The following is an 18354-nucleotide window of genomic DNA, read 5'->3' as shown; positions in this document are numbered from 1 at the left end:
CGATTCTGTCTGTCTCTCTTCATTCACTACCAGGCATTCTCTGTAACAAGAGCGTCCTTCCTCAGGAAGGCCCTTTGTGCACCTTGAAGCTCAGCTCCTGGAGGAAAGGCAGCCCCGCCTTGGCCTCCCCCTCCCCTGGCGGTGGCCACGTGTCGGCACAGGGGCGCCCCCAGTGGTGGAGGCGCCCCATTGCCGTGAGGATGTCAGTGCAGGAAGCGAGGTCAGGGAGGGTCTGGCTGACCCCAGCGCTGCCCTGCACCCTACCTTCCGGCCCAAACCCCGCCCCCTCCCAGCGGCCCCTGGGTTGGATGCACAGCCCCTCTGCTCCCACATCCCAAGGTCAGGAGCGTCTGTCGCCACCCTCAGGAGCCCACCCTCCACCCCTGCTCCACACAGAACCTCAGTGCCGTGGGGAGAAGGCTCAGGGCCGGCACGCCTCTGTCCAGCCTGCCCTTGGCTTGAGGAGGGCCCTGTCCCCACCCTCCTGCCTCAGGAGGTTGAGCCCACAAGTGGGGCATGGCCCAGAATCCCGCAGGAGGCTCCCGGGTGGAGCACCGGGCAGCAGGCCCACCACAGCCTGGGACCCTCCAGAGCACGGGGACAAGGAGCAGGCCAGGGACAAGGTGCTTCCCCTCCTGCTGGGGAGCAGAGTGCATGCTGGGAGCCGCACTCGCCCCAAGCTGGCTCCTGCCCGGGGGCACGGGCTGGCCCCACACCTCTGGCAGCCGAGCCGCCAAGGCGAGTCCATCCAGTCGCCCCAGCGGAGACGACTGAGCCCACCACCCACTGATTTCTGTCGTGCACGTGTCTCCTCAGCAGATTCCTGTTGCTCGAAACCACCAACAGGAGCACAGTGCTCTTGAGTCCAGCAGGAAGGGGACCAAAGCTCATTTCCCCTCCCCGTCACCCTCCCCGTCTGAGTGACCTCCTGCTCCCCGTGGCTGCCACAGGTCCCCAGATCCCGGGTTCTCTCTCAGCCACAAAGCCCTGTCCACAGAGGGCGGCTGTCTCCTGGCCAGAGCCGGGACCAGGCGTCTCCGGAGGCCCCGCTCAGCTCCGCAGCGGTAGAGGAGCACCTGGGTTTGCGCTTCGCTCCCCGTTACCACTGGGCAGGTGCGGATTCTGACCGAATCCCCCTCCAGACTCAGCCCTGAGTGTGCAACTGCAGTCACAAGGCCGCCCTCGTCCCTGGGGGCTGACCATCCTCCGCCTGGGCGTCTGCAGGGCAGCGCAGGCAGGAGCTCTGTGCTGACCCCCGTTCCTGACAGTGGCGTTTGGCTCTCGGCTTACCGCGGCCACCCTCGCCTGTCTCGCTCCTCTTCATCAAAGCCCTTGGGTCCCGTCCTTGGTATAATGGCCTATTTACTTTACCCTGCGAGACACAAAATGTCGAAAATGACACACCCAAGGCGTCCCAGGCAGCTCGAGGACCAAACGAGTCTGGATTTCTTTGCAACCATTGTTGGCCATTGAGCAAGTCCCACAGGGACACTGGGCTCCCCACACTGGGCCAATGGCACATGGTGGCTTTGTGTGCTGTAGAGCTGGCTTCACGTCTCTGAACTGTGGGAGGACCCACCTGCTCCAAGGCCACCTGTACATGAGGGGGGCAGCCGGCCTGCACGAGTCCATCCCGCCGACCACAGGCCGCCACTGCTACTGGCTCTGCTGGATCCTTGCCAAGGGCTTTCTGCAAACATGGACACACCCACAGGAAAGTCGTCTTCTCTGCTTCCTCCACCAGAAGCCGGCACCTGCTTCTCGCTCAGTGCTCAATGCTGGCATCTGCTCACCTCGTGCCCGGGGACTGAGGGGGGCTCATCCTGTCTGGTGGTGCTGGAGGCGCCGGTCGGGGCCGCTCTGGTGACAGCCTTCTAGCTGGCAGTCCCGGGCGGCGCAGGCGAAGACAGGCAGCGGCCCTCAGGCCCGGTCACCTCCACAGGCCCCTCTGAACAGCACAGTGGGTGAGCTGCGCCCTCTGGATGTCTCAAGGTGGACAGCCACCCGGCCACAGCAGAGAAGGTGTTCGTCCGGCCCCTTGCTTGGCCCCTCTCTCGGCCCGCTGCCTCCACCGAGGCCGAAGCTCGACCCTCTCCTGGCTGGCCTGAGCGGAGCGCTGCACTCCTCCCTCTCAGGGTGCAGGCACTGTGCTGCGCAGTGTCCGGTGAGCCTGCCAGGACTCAGGAACCCAGAAGCTCCTGGTCAGGACCCCGGCTGCTTCCGGCAGCTTCTCTTCCGCCTCCCAAAACGTGAGGGGAGGTGGAGCAGAGCCACTCTGCTAGCACCAGGGACCAGGCTGCCGCGTGCTGCCCTCCCCAGGCAGGGCCGGGTCAGGGCCCTGGTGTGCGGCATCCCACGCCCCCTTGGCGGGGCTCGGACCACAGCGCGGTGGACTGTGGCTCAGTGGTCCAGCACTTGCCTGGCTCATGCCAGACCCTGAGATCAATCCCCAGTCAAACCCAGTGTGTTCCCTGCAGGCTCTGGGGACGGCCACCTGCCAGGGAGGCTCCAAGAGCACCTTCCTCCTCTCCCAGTCCCTGCCCTGGGCCCCTCAGCCGGGAGCCGCATCCCTGCAGGCCCGCTCCTCTGCTGCCCAAGCGCCCTGCTCGGGGTCATCTGGAGAGATGACCTCACCTCCAGACCTTTAACTGAATTCAAGGAGGCCCCATCAGGAGTTCAGGGGGACGGGATGGGCAGGAAGGGGCGGACGGGAGCCGGCTCACTCCCTCCTTGCAGGCGGCCGACTACGAGCTGAACAGGGCCTTCATGCTGACGGTGATGGTGTCCAACCAGGCGGCCCTGGCCAGCGGGATCCAGATGTCCTTCCAGTCCACAGCAGGGGTGACCATCTCAGTCACTGACGTCAATGAGGCCCCCTACTTCCCCTCCAACCACAAGCTCATCCGCCTGGAGGAGGGCGTGCCGGCTGGCACGGCGCTCACCACCTTCTCGGCCGTGGACCCCGACCGCTTCATGCAGCAGGCGGTGAGGTGGGTCTGGCCTCAGCGCCCGTACCAGCACTCCCCGCTCCCTACCCAAGAGTCCCCGGGGCAGCACTCCCCGCTCCCTACCCAAGAGTCCCCGGGGCCAGCACTCCCCGCTCCCTACCCAAGAGTCCCCGGGGCCAGCACTCCCCGCTCCCTACCCAAGAGTCCCTGGGGCAGCACTCCCCGCTCCCTACCCAAGAGTCCCCGGGGCAGCACTCCCCGCTCCCTACCCAAGAGTCCCTAGCATGGGCGTCCCCCCTCCCCCCCGTGCTGTTCCACAGCGCCTGCAGGTGCACGGCCCCCAGTCCCACCCACAGCAGCACCGTGGGGTCTCCGAACCCCTGGGGGGAGGGCTTTGGACCCTCGGCAGGTCCTGGCTTCATCCTCAGCAGCTGTGCGATGGGGCAGGCCACTCACTCTGTTCCTCAGTGTCCCCATACTACCTACCTCCTGGGGTCCTCAAAGGGTTGGGACGGCCACAGTAGCAGGAGCACCCCAAGGGAGCCCCGCTGTGTCACCTGCTGTGGGAGGCAGGCTGCCAGGCGCTCACGGCCTCCAGGGACTCCCAGGGGACACAAGGGACACAGAAGGCCAAGGCAGACGCAGGCTGGTGCAGGTCCCTCCCGCTGGAAGCCCGCGCACCCAGCCCCGGGCCCACCTCCCGCCGCCCCCCTCGGCAGGTACTCAAAGCTGTCGGACCCCGCAAACTGGCTGCACATCAACGCCTCCAACGGTCAGGTCACCACGGCCGCCGTCCTGGACCGCGAGTCCCTCTACATCAGAAACAACGTCTACGAGGCCACCTTCCTGGCAGCCGACAATGGTGAGCCCTCCAGGGAGGCACTGCTGCAGCTGCCCGGGGAGGGGGTGCCAGCCTGGGGCTCCGGAGGCCCCAGCACCCAGAGGGCGGGACGCAGGATGCGGCAGGCAGCCGGAGGCACGTCTGGGGCCCTGTCCCCACCTTTCAAACCTGCTGTTGCCTCCTCTGCTCTGCTTCCCGGGGGGCCGGGTCATGTGCCACTTGGCCACTCACGCTGGCCCTCACTCACCTCTGGCACCCGGGAGTCGGGATCAGGGACTCACTGCGTGGCCGTCCCAGCCCATCCCTGCTGAACTCCATGACCTGAGCCCTTGCTCAGCTTCCACCTGTGAACAATCTCAGGTTCTTGGCCAGAGGCCCCGGCTGAGCCGGCTGAGAGGGCGGGAGGCCCGGCACACCGAGCGGTGCCCCTGGCACAGCACCTCTGGTGGCTGCCCGCCCTTTATAGCCGACCATCGGAGCAAGGCCCATACTCGGGGCCTTGGAGCCCAGGAGGGAGAGCGGCCAGGACGCCAGGCTGGCCGCAGAGCGGAGGAGCTGTGCCTGGAGCTGCGGGGGATCTGAGGGTCGCAGGCCCGGTCTCCGGGGTCCTGGCACTTGCGGCCAGGAGGTCCCCCAGGACCCACAGCACCCCGACAGCCAGCGAGGGCTCCTGTGGGTCATTCCCTACAGAGACAGAGGGGCGGGAGGGAGATTCTGGAGCCAGTTAGTCCAGGGCCACCGCTCCCTGATGGGAGGGGACCTGAACCTTCTGTGCCTCCATTTGCTCCTCTGCACAGTTGGGGGAACCCTGCTAACTCCAACCAAGTGAGTCATGACCACAGCCCAGGCAAGGCTGGCACCAGCAAGCAGCAGCCAGTGCTCAGCGGGCCTCTTCCTGCTCCGTCTCTGGTGGTCCCTTTCTACCTGGGGGACCCCACTGCCCAGCAGACCAGAGCCCTGCCCAGCAGGCAGCTCCCTGCCATATCTGTTGGCCAGAGCCAGTGCAGCCGCCGGACAACAGCAACTTCATGAGAGCCCAGGGCCAGGTTGATGACCCAGCCTGGTTCTGTGACCACGGCCACGCTGGCTGGGCCAGAGTGGGTCCAGACGGCCACTGGAGCGCCAGCCCCTGACCACACTCTTACACAGCAGAGTTGGGAGGGGAGGCCAGGGCACACCCCCAAGGCTCTCAGGGACAGCCACACAGGCCTCTGGAGTGCACAAAGGCCAGACTGACTCACGCTGCCCTGGCCAGCTGCAAGGCATGCTGGGAAACATAGCTTTCTCAGGGGACAGTGGGTCCCCAGGTAAAACTTGGGGCCCCAATTCTTTCATTAAAAGAAAGCAGAAATGGACGCTGGGGGCATCCCTGCAGTCTCCACCGCAGGGAGGCAGCTGAGACACAAGTCAGCAGGTAGTTTCAGTATGGAGAAGCTCAAGGAAACACCAGGATGGGAGAGCGGCCAGGGGCTCCTCTGGTGAGGACCTGCCCCTGGGACAAAGCCCCGCGTGACCAGAGGGAGAAGCTAGAAGAGGCAGCGGGCGGGAGAGGGGTGCACGGGTCAGGAAAAGCACGTGCCCAGAGGCAGTGACCTCGCCGCACTGGGGGCTCTGGGAGTCGCGGGGTGGGCAGACCTACGAACAAGAGCAGCAGCCGCCCAAGAGCTGGACCCGTGGCAAGCCAAAGTCAAGGCCAGGCGACCACCCTGGGCCACCCCACCCTCAGGCCCAGGGTTCACGAAGCTGCTCTGCAGTCAGCCTGTCATGACCACCCAGCCGGCTGGGGACATCTTCCAGTCCTCGCCTGCCACAGCTCCAGCCCAGGGGCTTGGGTCAGAGAGGAGGGGGCACAATCTGGGGTCCGCACAGGGGGACTCGTGGGGGGGCGGGGGCGGGGCCTGGGCTGCAACAGACTCCACCCGCCTCTCCCGAGTGGGTGGCTCAACTCCATCCACAAAGGCAAGCGCGGCCTGTGGGGCTTCGCTGCCTTGATGCGTTTTCCGGAAGATTGAAGACATCCTGCAGGAGATGCGCTGCCTCAGCCAAAAACTATGGCTCTGGTGTTGAGCCAAGAGTGGCCACCAGGAGGCAGCCGCGGTGAGGACGCTGCTGGGCGGCCACTGCCTCCACGTCTGAGGAGCAGATGGGCCTCTCTGCCCTAGATCCTGGCCACGCACGTGCCCACCAGGCCCTCCAGGCTGGGCCGCAGCAGGACTGGGCTTTGAGCTCAGCAGAGCACCTGTGCCACACGGAGGCCAGAGGAAACGGGCCTCTGTGGAGACTGCCTCCACCCAGAGCTCATCTCGGGACCCTCCAGGTCCTTCTCAGGGACAGTTAGTGCCTGTCCCTCCTCTGTGACGAGGCACCTGAGCCTGGGGCTCCCAGCCTCTGAGAGGCCGGCTGTGAGGCAGGAGACACAGGAGGGCCAGGAATAGCAGGGAAGAACTCAGAGGGCAGGCCCAGGCCTTGGCACCCTGCAGAGCCCCTCCTGGGCCCCAGAAGGGAGCAGGTCCCCGGCCCGGCTGGACCGGCTGGTCCAAGGATGGCTCTGAGCTGCTCGAGGCCCCTGGCTGCGGCGCAGGCTGGGGCGGGGCTGGGCGGGTCAGCCGCACACAGCTGTGTCTGCTGAGTGCCGGGTGCTGTCTGTGCACTGCCTGGAGGGCAGGCCTGGCCCATGCCTCCCTGTGCCTGCCCCTCAGGGATGCCCCCGGCCAGCGGCACTGGGACTCTGCAGATCTACCTCATCGACATCAACGACAACGCCCCCGAGCTGCTGCCCACGGAGGCGCAGGTGTGCGAGAAGCCGGGCCTGAGCGCCATCAACATCACCGCGGCCGACGCGGACGTGGACCCCAACGTCGGCCCCTACGTCTTCGAGCTGCCCTTCGTCCCGGCCACCGTGCGCAAGAACTGGACCATCACCCGCCTCAACGGTGAGCCCTTGGGCGAGCGCCTGGGGAGATCCCATCTGGGCTTCAGGCCCCCGGGGCCCGACCCCTGACAAGTGAGCTGCGAGGTGAGGTGGTCCTCTTGGAGGACCCCCAGCCCTCGCCCTCCCGAGCAAGGCTGGGCCGTGGCCCGGCCTCCAGGGCTGAGCTCTGCCCGCTCCAGCTCACCAGGCCACCAGGTTATCCCCCGTCCATGCTGTTCCGGCCCCGCCGTGACCACGCCGGCAGCAGTGACCATGCGCTGGCCACACCCCGTGCTCAGGTGGGTGGATCAGACCTGGCTGCCGAGTGTCCTGGGACCCCTCCCCAGGGGCGGGCTGGTGCAAAAGCGTTTCCAGAAGCTGAAGTGTGGTCGCACTTTGAACACGCCCTCTCCAAATCAGGGTCTACTCTGCGGGCAGAGGGCGCGTCCCACCCACCAACACAGAATGCGATTGCTTTCAAAGCATGCTGTCAGTTTATGGCCAAACCTTTCTCTCATTTCGTCTCCTGACTACCAGAGGGATGTCTGAACTCTGTATTGCTGTGTCCTTCTGTGAGTGGTGTTCAATGCCTTTGCCTGCTTTCCTCCAGGTGGGCTTTTTCCTAATTGATTTGATAAAACTCTTTATATGTGCAGGAAGTTGTGTCTTCATCCTACACGCTGCAATGACCTTTTCCTTGTAATGTCAAAGTATTTAACATAATGGTGTGGTGTGATGTGTGTGTGTGTGTGTATTAATGTAATGGTGTGCTGTGTGTACTTGTGTATTTAATGTAATGGTGTGGTGTGTGTGCATGTATGTATTAATGTAATGGTGTGGTGTGTGTGCGTGTGTGTATTAATGTAATGGTGTGGTGTGTGTGTATGTGTATTGTAATGGTGTGGTGTGTGTGTATTATAATGGTGGGGTGTGTGTGTATTAATGTAATAGTGTGGTGTGTGTGTGTGTATTATAATGGTGTGTGTGTGTATTATAATGGTGTGGTGTGTATGTGTGTGTATTATAATGGTGTGGTGTGTGTATTGTAATGGTGTAGTGTGTGTGTATTAATGTAATGGTGTGGTGTGTTTGTGTGTATTATAATGGTGTGTGTGCAAATTATAATGGTGTGGTGTGTATGTATTGTAAAGGTGGGTTGTGTGTGTGTGTATTGTAATGGTGTGGTGTGTGTATTGTAATGGTGTGTGTGTGTGTATTGTAATGGTGTGTTGTGTGTGTGTATTATAATGGTGTGATGTGTATGTATTGTAATGGTGGGTTGTGTGTGTGTATTGTAATGGTGTGGTGTGTGTGTTTATTGTAATGGTGTGGTGTGTGTGTGCATTGTATTGGTGTGGTGTGTGTATATTGTAATGGTGTGTTGTGTGTGTGTGTGTTGTAATGGTGTGGTGTGTGTGCATATTGTAATGGTGTGGTGTGTGTGTGTGTGTATTATAATAGTGTGATATGTATGTATTGTAATGGTGGGTTGTGTGTGTGTGTATTGTAATGGTGGGGTGTGTGTGTGTGTATTGTAATGGTGTGGTGTGTGTATTGTAATAGTGTGTGTGTGTGTATTGTAATGGTGTGTTGTGTGTGTGTATTATAATGGTGTGATGTGTATGTATTGTAATGGTGGGTTGTGTGTGTGTATTGTAATGGTGTGGTGTGTGTGTTTATTGTAATGGTGTAGTGTGTGTGTGCATTGTAATGGTGTGGTGTGTGTATATTGTAATGGTGTGTTGTGTGTGTGTGTATTGTAATGGTGTGGTGTGTGTGCATATTGTAATGGTGTGGTGTGTGTGTGTGTGTATTATAATGGTGTGATATGTATGTATTGTAATGGTGGGTTGTGTGTGTGTGTATTGTAATGGTGTGGTGTGTGTGTATATTGTAATGGTGGTGTGTGTGTATTGTAATGGTGTGGTGTGTGTATTGTAATGGTGTGGTGTGTGTGTGTATTGGTGTGGTGTGGTGTGTGTGTGTGTGTGTATTGTAATGGTGTGGTGTGTGTGTATTGTAATGGTGTGTTGTGTGTGTGTGTATTGTAATGGTGTGGTGTGTGTATTGTAATGGTGTGGTGTGTGTGTATTGTAATGGTGGGTTGTGTGTGTGTATTATAATGGTGTGGTGTGTGTGTGTGTATTGTAATGGTGTGGTGTGTGTGTGTGTGTATTGGTGTGGTGTGGTGTGTGTGTTTGTGTGTGTATTGTAGTGGTGTGTTGTGTGTGTGTGTATTGTAATGGTGTGGTGTGTATGTATTGTAATGGTGTGTTGTGTGTGTGTGTATTGTAATGGTGTGGTGTGTGTGTGTGTATATTGGTGTGGTGTGGTGTGTGTGTTTGTGTGTGTATTGTAGTGGTGTGTTGTGTGTGTGTGTATTGTAATGGTGTGGTGTGTATGTATTGTAATGGTGTGTTGTGTGTGTGTGTATTGTAATGGTGTGGTGTGTGTGTGTGTATATTGGTGTGGTGTGGTGTGTGTGTTTGTGTGTGTATTGTAGTGGTGTGTTGTGTGTGTGTGTATTGTAATGGTGTGGTGTGTATGTATTGTAATGGTGTGTTGTGTGTGTGTGTATTGTAATGGTGTGGTGTGTGTGTATTGTAATGGTGTGGTGTGTGTGTATTTTAATGGTGTGGTGTGTGTGTGTGTATTGTAATGGTGTGGTGTGTGTGTGTATTGTAATGGTGTGGTGTGTGTGTATTGTAATGGTGTGTTGTGTGTGTGTATTGTAATGGTGTGGTGTGTATGTATTGTAATGGTGTGGTGTGTGTGTGTATTGTAATGGTGTGTTGTGTGTGTGTGTATTGTAATGGTGTGGTGTGTGTGTATTGTAATGGTGTGGTGTGTATGTATTGTAATGGTGTGTTGTGTGTGTGTATTGTAATGGTGTGGTGTGTGTGTATTGTAATGGTGTGGTGTGTGTGTGTATTGTAATGGTGTGGTGTGTGTGTGTATTGTAATGGTGTGGTGTGTGTGTGTATTGTAATGGTGTGGTGTGTGTGTGTATTGTAATGATGTGGTGTGTGTGTGTATTGTATTGTAATGGTGTGGTGTGTGTGTGTGTGTGTATTGGTGTGGTGTGGTGTGTGTGTGTGTGTGTATTGGTGTGGTGTGGGGTGTGTGTGTGTGTGTGTGTATTGGTGTGGTGTGGTGTGTGTGTGTGTGTGTGTGTTGGTGTGGTGTGGTGTGTGTGTGTGTGTGTGTGTGTGTGTATTGGTGTGGTGTGTGTGTGTATTGGTGTGGTGTGGTGTGTGTGTGTGTGTGCGTGCGTGTGCGCCTTTGGCATGCACGTGTCCTTGCTGACCAAATGGACGGCTCAGGCTTCCCTACCTCCAGCCCTGGTGTCCCCTCAGAAGAGCTGCTGGGACAGGAGGCTGGCCGCGTGCTGAGGGTCACCGTGCTCTGTGCCAGGTGACCATGCCCAGCTGGGCCTGCGCATCCTGTACCTGGAGGCCGGGGTGTACGACGTCCCCGTCACCGTCACGGACTCCGGGAACCCTCCGCTCTCCAACACGTCCGTCATCAAAGTCAAGGTGTGCCCGTGCGACGAGAACGGCGACTGCACGGCGGCGGGCGCGGTGGCGGCTGCGGGGCTGGGCACGGGCGCCATGGTGGCCATCCTCCTCTGCATCGTCATCCTGCTAAGTGAGTGCCGCCACGCACGAGGGACCTCGCGGGCAGGCGCTCTGCCAGGGGACGGCCGGGCGGAGGGGGTCCAGGGTGGCACCACAGTCCACCCTCAGCCGCGTCCACCTGACCGGGGACTGTGGCAACATGGGACGGCCTGTTCCCATGGAGGTCAGGGGCCCGACCCAGCAGCTCAGGGTGTCATGGCCTGGCCCCTTTCCGCCGCCCACTCTGCCTCCCAGAGCCCCGCACCCTGAGACCGGCTCCCTCCCTGCACACGTCAGGCGGCCCTGGCCTCCTGCCCGCAGGTGCGGCGCCAGCACCTCCGAGCTGCCCCACCGCTGAGGCCTCTGCTGCTTTTCCCTTTCCAGTCTGCTGACGGCTCTGAACTCCGGGTTTCTTGCCGGGGCTTACGTTGACCACCGTGGTCAGTGTGACGGAGCTGCCCACAGGCTGCGGGGGCACCCGGCTGGGTGGGGACACTGGCTCCTCTGAAGACCTGGCCTGGGAGGGACCCCCTGCCCAGAGCACGCATGAGCAGGGAGATGGGGCCTGACTCACCTGGGGCCCGGCCTCAGGGAGGCTGCCTGAGCGGCTTGTCCAGCTGCGGGCTGGGCCAGGACCCAGGCTCGGCAGGAGCACCGCCAGGCGCAGGGCAAGGCCCCGGGGCCTCCCCCTCCTCTTCCCTCCTCTTCCCACAGCCTCCCATCTCGTCTCCCAGGGTGGACACGCCCCAGGCCCTGGCTGCAGAGGAACTGCCTGAGCAGACTTGGCCTCCTGCCTCCCTGCTTAGCTAGGCAGGTCTCGGGTTCTGGATCTGGATCAGTCACTAATGTACTGGGGTCCTCCTCGCTCTCCACAATTTGGGCCCACAGGCAGTCCCCTGGCCACCACTTGTCCTTCCACACTCTGGGGACACACTGTTACTCCCTCTGAGCAGAATCCTCCCGTCACGGGCTCTCCCAGGGTTCGCACCCAGGGACCACTTGTCTGTCCTCGGGGGCGGGTCCCTGCGCCCACCTCACTTGTCCTTGGGGTGGTGTCCCAGTTGTCTGTCACTTCTGGGCCTTGGTCTCCAAGTCTGTGAAAGAGGGAGATGACAGGAGCTGAGTACCAGGACAGTGTGACATGTGCACCGTAGGGGGTGTGACGTGTGCACCGTAGGGGGTGTGACGTGTGCACCGTAGGGGGTGCCAGAGCCACGCCCACAGACTCTGCCCCAGAGCAGGTGCAGGTGCAGACAGCAGAGGACAGGGTGGCAAAGGGGCCTGGGCAGGCTCTCCCCAAGGGGCTGGAGATTCACGGGGGCATCCGGGGGCGAGGGGCCTGGCACAGACCTCGAAAGGCAGGGAGGAGGCCCAGATGGGTGGGGAGAGAGAGGCCCCCTCTCCACAAGTGTGGGTCTGTGCCTGAACCTCTGAGCAGCACCCCAAGTCCTTTGGGAGGTGGGAGAACCCTCAGCCTGCTCCCAGGTACCCCTTGGTGCTGGGCGAGGCTGCACAGGGGGGACCCACACTCTCCTTCCCTTCCCGGCTGGCGAGGCCCTCTATGGGCCCCCTCCCTCCCCATCCCTTTCCGATGGGCAGAAATGCTTCTCCTGCCCAGACCCGTGGTGCCCACAAACCCACCCTTCCACCTCCTCTTCTGACCTCACCCTTGTGCTGTGCAGAAGAGCAATGGCCAGAGGACATGTGGGTGGGCCCCTCAGCTCCCACCCGGTCCCCTGCCCCCGAGTGGCAAGGCATGTGCTGGGCCAGGGCCCCTGCGGGGTGCAGGGCAGGAGGTGCAGCCAGACCTCTGCACCCCGGACTCCGCATCCGTGGACCCCGCTAACTGCAGTTGCAGAATGTTCAGGAAGACACCAGTCAGGGTCGTGCTGAACATGTGCGGCCTTTCCCGCCTTCAGTCCCTGAGTGGCATGGGGACGGCTACCCACAGGGCATTCACACCACGCCAGGCATCCTGCCACCCAGAGCCGGTTCACCGCACACAGGAGGGCTGTGGGCCCTGGGGCGACCCTCCGCCACTCTATAGAAGGGACCCAGCATCTGTGGGTCGGGGTGCCCACAGGGTGGCGTCCCCTGGAGCAAACGCCCCACAGGTGCCGGGAACCACTGCCGCGAAGTCCTGAAACCCTCCTGCGTGCTGGGCAGTGCCGAGTCAGGGTGGGAAGCCACTGGGGCATGCACGCTGCACCCGGGTGAGACATGCAGGTGTGCGCGTGTGCACGCGGGAACACAATGTGCACCGAGACACGCAGTCAGCGTGCCTCCACACGCACACATACATGTGCACACGTGTGGACATGCATGGAACACACGCACACGATCACGTGTGCTCCCAAGCTGCACATGCAGATGGCACGCCCTCAAACACCAGCCGTGCTGGCGCGGGTGGGAAGGCATGCACACACTGCCCCTCCGCGCACACGCCAGGCGCGCCCGCTCACAGCGCTGCACTCCACAGCCATGGTCCTGCTGTTCGTGGTGTGGATGAAGCGGCGGGAGAAGGAGCGGCACACCAAGCAGCTACTCATCGACCCCGAGGACGACGTGCGGGACAACATCCTCAAGTACGACGAGGAGGGCGGCGGCGAGGAGGACCAGGTGGGAGCACGGCCCTCGGTCTCCACGGGCCGCCTGCGGCCCCGTCAGCTGCCCCGTCTTCTCCCTTGGAGGGCCCATGCCAAGCGTGCCTTCAGGGCGAGAGCACAGGACTCTCAGCTCTCCAACCTGGGTCACTCACGCCTGCCCCTCCGACCCTGGGCTGAGCCATGCACCCTGTGTCCTCCCCAAGGGGCCTGTCCTCCCACCCCTGTTCTCCTCCTCCCTCCCTCCAGCCAGCAGCCCCAGCCCAGTCCTGCCCTGTACCCTAGTGGAGAGGGACCAGGGTCCACTGGACACACCAGTGCCCACCTGCCCAACAGTCTCACGAGGCGGCTGCAGGAACAGGGGTGAGGATGGCCCAGAGCTGCCCAGTGGGAAGGGGGAAGGGCCAGCTTCTCCTGTGGGGAGGACCGGGGTGAGAGCAGGCAGGCTTAGTCGTCAAACAGTGGGGGGGTAGGGTCGCTCTCGGGGAGCAGCAGGCCAGAGAAGGCCAGAGAAGGCCCGGGGTCAGCCAGGACTTGGGAAACGGCAAGGAGGGGACCCCAGGGGAGGCGGGCAGCGGGTGGGTAAGGAAGCAGGGCAGCCGGATGGCCGGCCTGCACTCGGGCAGGTGGAACAAGACGAAGGTGTGCTCAGGGACTCTGGGACCCTCCCTGCCGCCCACCTGAGGGCCTCCCTGACGCTCCTGGCCTCCGTCCCCAGGACTATGACCTCAGCCAACTGCAGCAGCCAGAAGCCATGGAGCACGTGCTGAGCAAGGCCCCTGGAGTGAGGCGGGTGGACGAGCGGCCAGTGGGTGCCGAGCCCCAGTACCCAGTCCGGCCTGTGGTGCCCCACCCAGGTGACATCGGGGATTTCATCACCGAGGTAGGTGCCCTGGCAGTGAGACACCTCGGCAGGGTGTGTCCTCTAGAAATCAAATCCCGTGCACACATCAACAGAAGCCCAGGGTGAGAAGTGCGTCAGACTGGGTTCAGGTGGGGCGCTGCCCTGAGAGCCTGGCCTCAGAGGTCCCACCTCTGCTGGGAGGTGAAGGCTGCAGGCTCAGCGCACAGCAGGCACCTAACAGGAAGTCGGCTGCTCCATGGAGGACCCAGAGGCACAGCCTCCCTCACCCGCAGGGACCTGCGGGCTCCAGCTCCGCCCAGGCCGGGCCCCGCACCCCACGGGGCACAGTGGGAACACCGCCTCGTCCTGCAGACTCCAGGGTCACCCTGAACTGGCAGGCAGGTCCCCGATATGCCTGTCACCCACCCGAGTCTGCTTCTAGACTGAGTCCATTTCCTGTCTCAGTGGGTTTTCCCAAAAGCAGACTCAAGACGTGACTTGAAGGCAAGCGGCTCACCTGGGGGCTGATCCCAGGTAGCACGGGAGAGGGGAAGGAGCCAGGGAGGGGCCCGGCCAGCCAGAGACAGCTGCAGGCCCCAGGGCCACCTCCCACAAGGACCTCAGGCTGGCAGCAGAGACCCTGCCCCGCGGGCAAGGGAGCTGGGTGCACATGCACCCCACTGCTGCGGGGCCTCCCAGGAGGCTGTGCAGGAGGCCGGGCAGAGGCGGTTGGCAAGCGCTGGAGGAGAGGGCTGGTTCCAGGGACACGCCCTGTCTGCTTTAATGCCACCGACTCCTGACCTCGGGCTGGGTCCTCGTCCCTGGAAGCTGCAACCAGGCATGGAGGGTGGTGAGGACGGGGCCTGCTGCAGCTCAGGCACCTGCCTCACCCTCGCTGGTGGGCATGGCGGGCACCCACGTCCCTGCCCACGGCTCTCACATCCACCCCAAAAGGGCCCTCTCGATGCTCTTCAGGTAAACGCCCGGGTGCTTAATGAGCGCCTACTGTGTGCAAAGTCGTGGAACTTCAGGCCCTCCCTCCTGCCACCTCTTCTGGGCGACCAGAGCAGAGGCGGCACACCAGCCCTAACCCCGTGTCTCTGTGACCCCCAGGGACTCCGCGCGGCTGACAATGACCCCACGGCGCCCCCCTATGACTCCCTGCTGGTCTTCGACTACGAGGGGAGCGGCTCCCCCGCGGGCTCCGTCAGCTCCCTGGGCTCCTCCAGCTCCGGGGACCAGGACTACGACTACCTGAACGACTGGGGTCCGCGGTTCAGGAAGCTGGCCGACATGTACGGAGGCGGCCAGGAGGACTAGCTCCCTCACGCCCAGACCCGAGAGCAGCCGGACCCGGCGAGGACCAAGCCCAGGCAGGCACCGGCTCCTGCAGGGACAGCGGCTCTGCTGTGGAGGTCCCTCCCCAGGTGGAGCTGTCCAGCAGGACCTGTCCCTGTCGTGGCCAGGCCCACCGCCCTCTCAGTCGCCACCTACCGCAAAGGGAGAGCCAGAGGCACCGTCCTGACTTGAACTTCCCAGAACAGAAGCACTGTTTCAAAAACGAAAGTGCCTTTGGTACACGTGTCAGATCCCCCAACTCAGGAGTGACTGAAAGCGAGCAGACAGCCCGGCCCGGCCCCAGAGGCCCGCAGCCCTGCCGGCTGAAGGCGTCCAGGAAGGGACGGACAAGGCCCTTCTTTGTTTCTTTTATTTTGGTTTTGGTTTGGGGTTTTGTTTTTGTGTGTGTGCCTGCGTCTCTTACTAAGAAACAGAAGGCGTGTGACTCTTGAAAGTGTAGCTTGGGGCCAGGTCCTAATAGCCTTTGCGTCCACTGCAGGGGCTTTCCAGCAGCAGAGACCCCAGAGTTGGCCACCCCTTGGCCATGGCGCCCAACTGTGTGGATTTCGCTTTCACCCAAGTTGGCAGCTGCCCCACCCCGGCCAGATGCTGTGGAGAGCTGGGGCGGTGGGCTGCCAGGGCCTGCCCCGGGTGCTCCCACCTCTGCCTTGGCCACCCCAGCACCCCAGTCCCCCAGAAGGCCTCTCTCCGAGCCAGCGGTCATCCCCCATGCCACGGGGGTGCCCCTCGCCTTTGGTCCAAGAAGCCACAGCTTCCTGCAAACCCTGGGACAAGCTTTCCACGCATTGGGTTGAACTCCCCGGACCCCATCGAAGGCCAGTGAACACGCATTGGCCCAACCCCTGAACGCCCACGACACTGGCCACCCCAGGGCTGTGCAGAGGACAGAGCCACGCCTGGCCCGTGGCTGGAGTCGCCTGCCTCTCGGTGACAGCTCGGGCTTGGCACCAGCACCGGCTTGTGCAGATGCGGCAGCTCCCTCCCCCAGCCGTCAGACCTGTGCTCCTGACGCGGGTGAACTGCTGCAGGTGGCCAGCGCAAGGCCTGGCCTTCCTGTGCCATCTGTCCACAGATGACTCTGGGCGACACGTGCAGAGAGGACCCTCCTTTCCTGTCCCAGGTCCAAGCTGCCTGGCCATGGGCCCCCCAGAGCTGGCACTGCTCTGTCCACACGTGGTCTGGTTCAGGCCTGGGGGCTATCAGTCCTGCAGGACATCAATCGATAAGGTCGTGCCCAAAGACTCCCAGGAGGGGGCATCTGCCTTTCTCACTGGGCAAGACAGCAGGCCTGGGCCACCTCCATGTCTGGGCTCAGAGGCACCTCGGGCCAGGGCAGGAGGCAGGCCCTGGGAGGGGTGTCCTGTGCCTGGTCAGCTTCTGGCTCAGCCCAGGCAGTGACACTGTGAGGGTGAGGGAACCAGTGGCCTGGGGACCTGGTGTCAGAGCGCCTCGGGGAGCAGGAGGTCCGAGGATTGAGGAAGGACAAGGATGCCCACACTGCTGCTGTGGTCAGGAGAGCCTCAGAAGGCAGGGGAGCCTGGGGGTGCGAGGGGCACCATGCTCCCCACCTGAAGGGCTCTGATCCCTTCCTTCCCCAGCCTCTGGTCTTTCCCCTCACTAACATTGTCCCCTTTTCTAAATAGCTTTGGCCTCAAGACGCACCTGAGTGGACTCTATGTGTGCCAAACTTGTGGGTGTGTCCCACTGGACGTCAGGGTTCTTCCCCAAACCAAACTCTTCCCCATCTCTGTTCTCCCAGAGCTGAGCTGGGTCACAAGCTCAGCTCTGTCCATTCTGACCTCTCCTGAGACCGTCTGGGGAGGGAGGAGGGAGGGAGCCATCCTGTCCTGCCTGGAGTCCCTGCCTTTAGACAGCCAGTCCAGGAGATGGGCCCATGAAGGAAGGGGTCCCCAGTCCCAAGCCGTGCTATGCAAATCGCTCTGGACTAGCAGCCAATGGGCCCAAGTATCTAGGGACGTGGCCATTGGCAGGAGGCATGGGAGGCCTGGGGGCTAGGGATGGGAGCTGGACCCTTCTGCTTATTGTTTGGACACTCCGTCCTTGGACAGCAGTTCTGAGCCGAGTGAGAGTGGGCCGTTTGAAACGTGCATGCAGTGGGCAGCAGTGAACCCTGAACCCCGAGCTAACCTGGTCCTCTGCCCTAGAAGAGCCAAGCCCGTGGCCTGCTGCGCACGTGTCTCCTGGCTCCACTCCTCACTCCCCTCCTCTCCTCACCTCCAGGCCCCTGCATCATGCAGGTGGAGGCTGCAGCACCAGCTGGGGTGGTGTCCACGGGGGCTTCCTGTGACAGCTGGACAGTTCTGCCCCTCCACCCCACAGCCTGGGCAGCCCCTGGGGTCAGAGAAAGATGGGGTTCCCATACCAGATGCACTCGGAGCTCTGTCCCGAGGCCGACGAGTTAGCGTTAGCCAATGTACAATCAGCATCAACGTCTCTCTTCTGTAGCTTGTAGATGTGACCTGTCTGAGGTCAGCCCTGCCGCAGGGCCCGGGCTGGCCGGCAGGGTGCAGGGCATGCTTTAGTTTCTTTAGGGCATTTTTATTCCAGAGTGGAAGAGGCCTGTGCTACAAGGTGGTGTCAAGAACACCTCGGTCTTGGCCGCCTGTGCATCCCATCTCCTGGCCAGCGGGTTTCTTCTTTCTCGTCTTTCCGCACATCCAAAATGTTAGGCCTCCACCACCAAGTGTCAGAGTAATGTCGGGCCCTCAGAGGTGCCTCCGCTTCCCTAGCAAGAGCACATGGCCCACTGAGGTGACCACTCTGTCCTCTCCGAGGTAAGAAGCCAGGGGAAGGGAATCTCCATTTCCATCAAGCTAAAAGGAATAACACCAAAAATCAGCATCTCCCGTGCACAGAGGCCTGGGCAGCGAGTGGCTCCAGGCGGGCACTACTTGAGTGTGTGTCCTTGGAACGCATCTTACGTTTTCTTTCTCTCCTTTTTCCATTCTGACTGTTTTATTTGTTTGCATGTTTCTTTCTGAAAATGGACAGACTGTGTAGCAGCCCGCATGACCGTGGTTGTCTTGGAAAGATTCCGGAGTATGACGTATTCACACTGCAACGCGGAGCATCGCCGTAGACAAGTGTTCCGGCTTTTTTTGTAACCGTCAACAGCACAACTATTTTGTATTGTTGTTTGTATCATTTTGTACCGAAAAAAAAAAAAAAAGAAGAAGAAAAAAAAAAAGGGAAGAAAGTCGATGTTTTCAA

The 18354-nt window shown here is 61.3% G+C and overlaps 1 protein-coding gene across 2 annotated transcripts in view; it reads left to right on the top strand.

Moving 5' to 3' along the window:
- Nucleotides 1–18354, top strand: part of Cdh4 (cadherin 4) — a 446648-nt gene extending 428294 nt beyond the window's left edge. Inside the window, exons 10-16 of one of the 2 annotated variants that reach the window (XM_047534707.1) lie at nucleotides 2794–2990; nucleotides 3668–3810; nucleotides 6489–6722; nucleotides 10115–10348; nucleotides 12797–12936; nucleotides 13639–13803; nucleotides 14878–18354. In XM_047534707.1, the coding sequence (XP_047390663.1) occupies nucleotides 2794–2990; nucleotides 3668–3810; nucleotides 6489–6722; nucleotides 10115–10348; nucleotides 12797–12936; nucleotides 13639–13803; nucleotides 14878–15084 (1320 nt within the window). In that variant the 3' untranslated portion in view covers nucleotides 15085–18354. Of the gene's footprint in view, nucleotides 1–2736; nucleotides 2991–3667; nucleotides 3811–6488; nucleotides 6723–10114; nucleotides 10349–12796; nucleotides 12937–13638; nucleotides 13804–14877 lie in introns of both variants that reach the window. The other variant, XM_047534698.1, reaches the window with a different exon arrangement.

This window comes from Sciurus carolinensis, chromosome 2, assembly GCF_902686445.1.
Source record: "Sciurus carolinensis chromosome 2, mSciCar1.2, whole genome shotgun sequence".
In the NCBI taxonomy this organism is placed as follows: Eukaryota; Metazoa; Chordata; class Mammalia; order Rodentia; family Sciuridae; genus Sciurus; species Sciurus carolinensis.
Note: the sequence above shows the minus strand (reverse complement) of the source record. Positions and strands in the feature narration are given on the sequence as shown.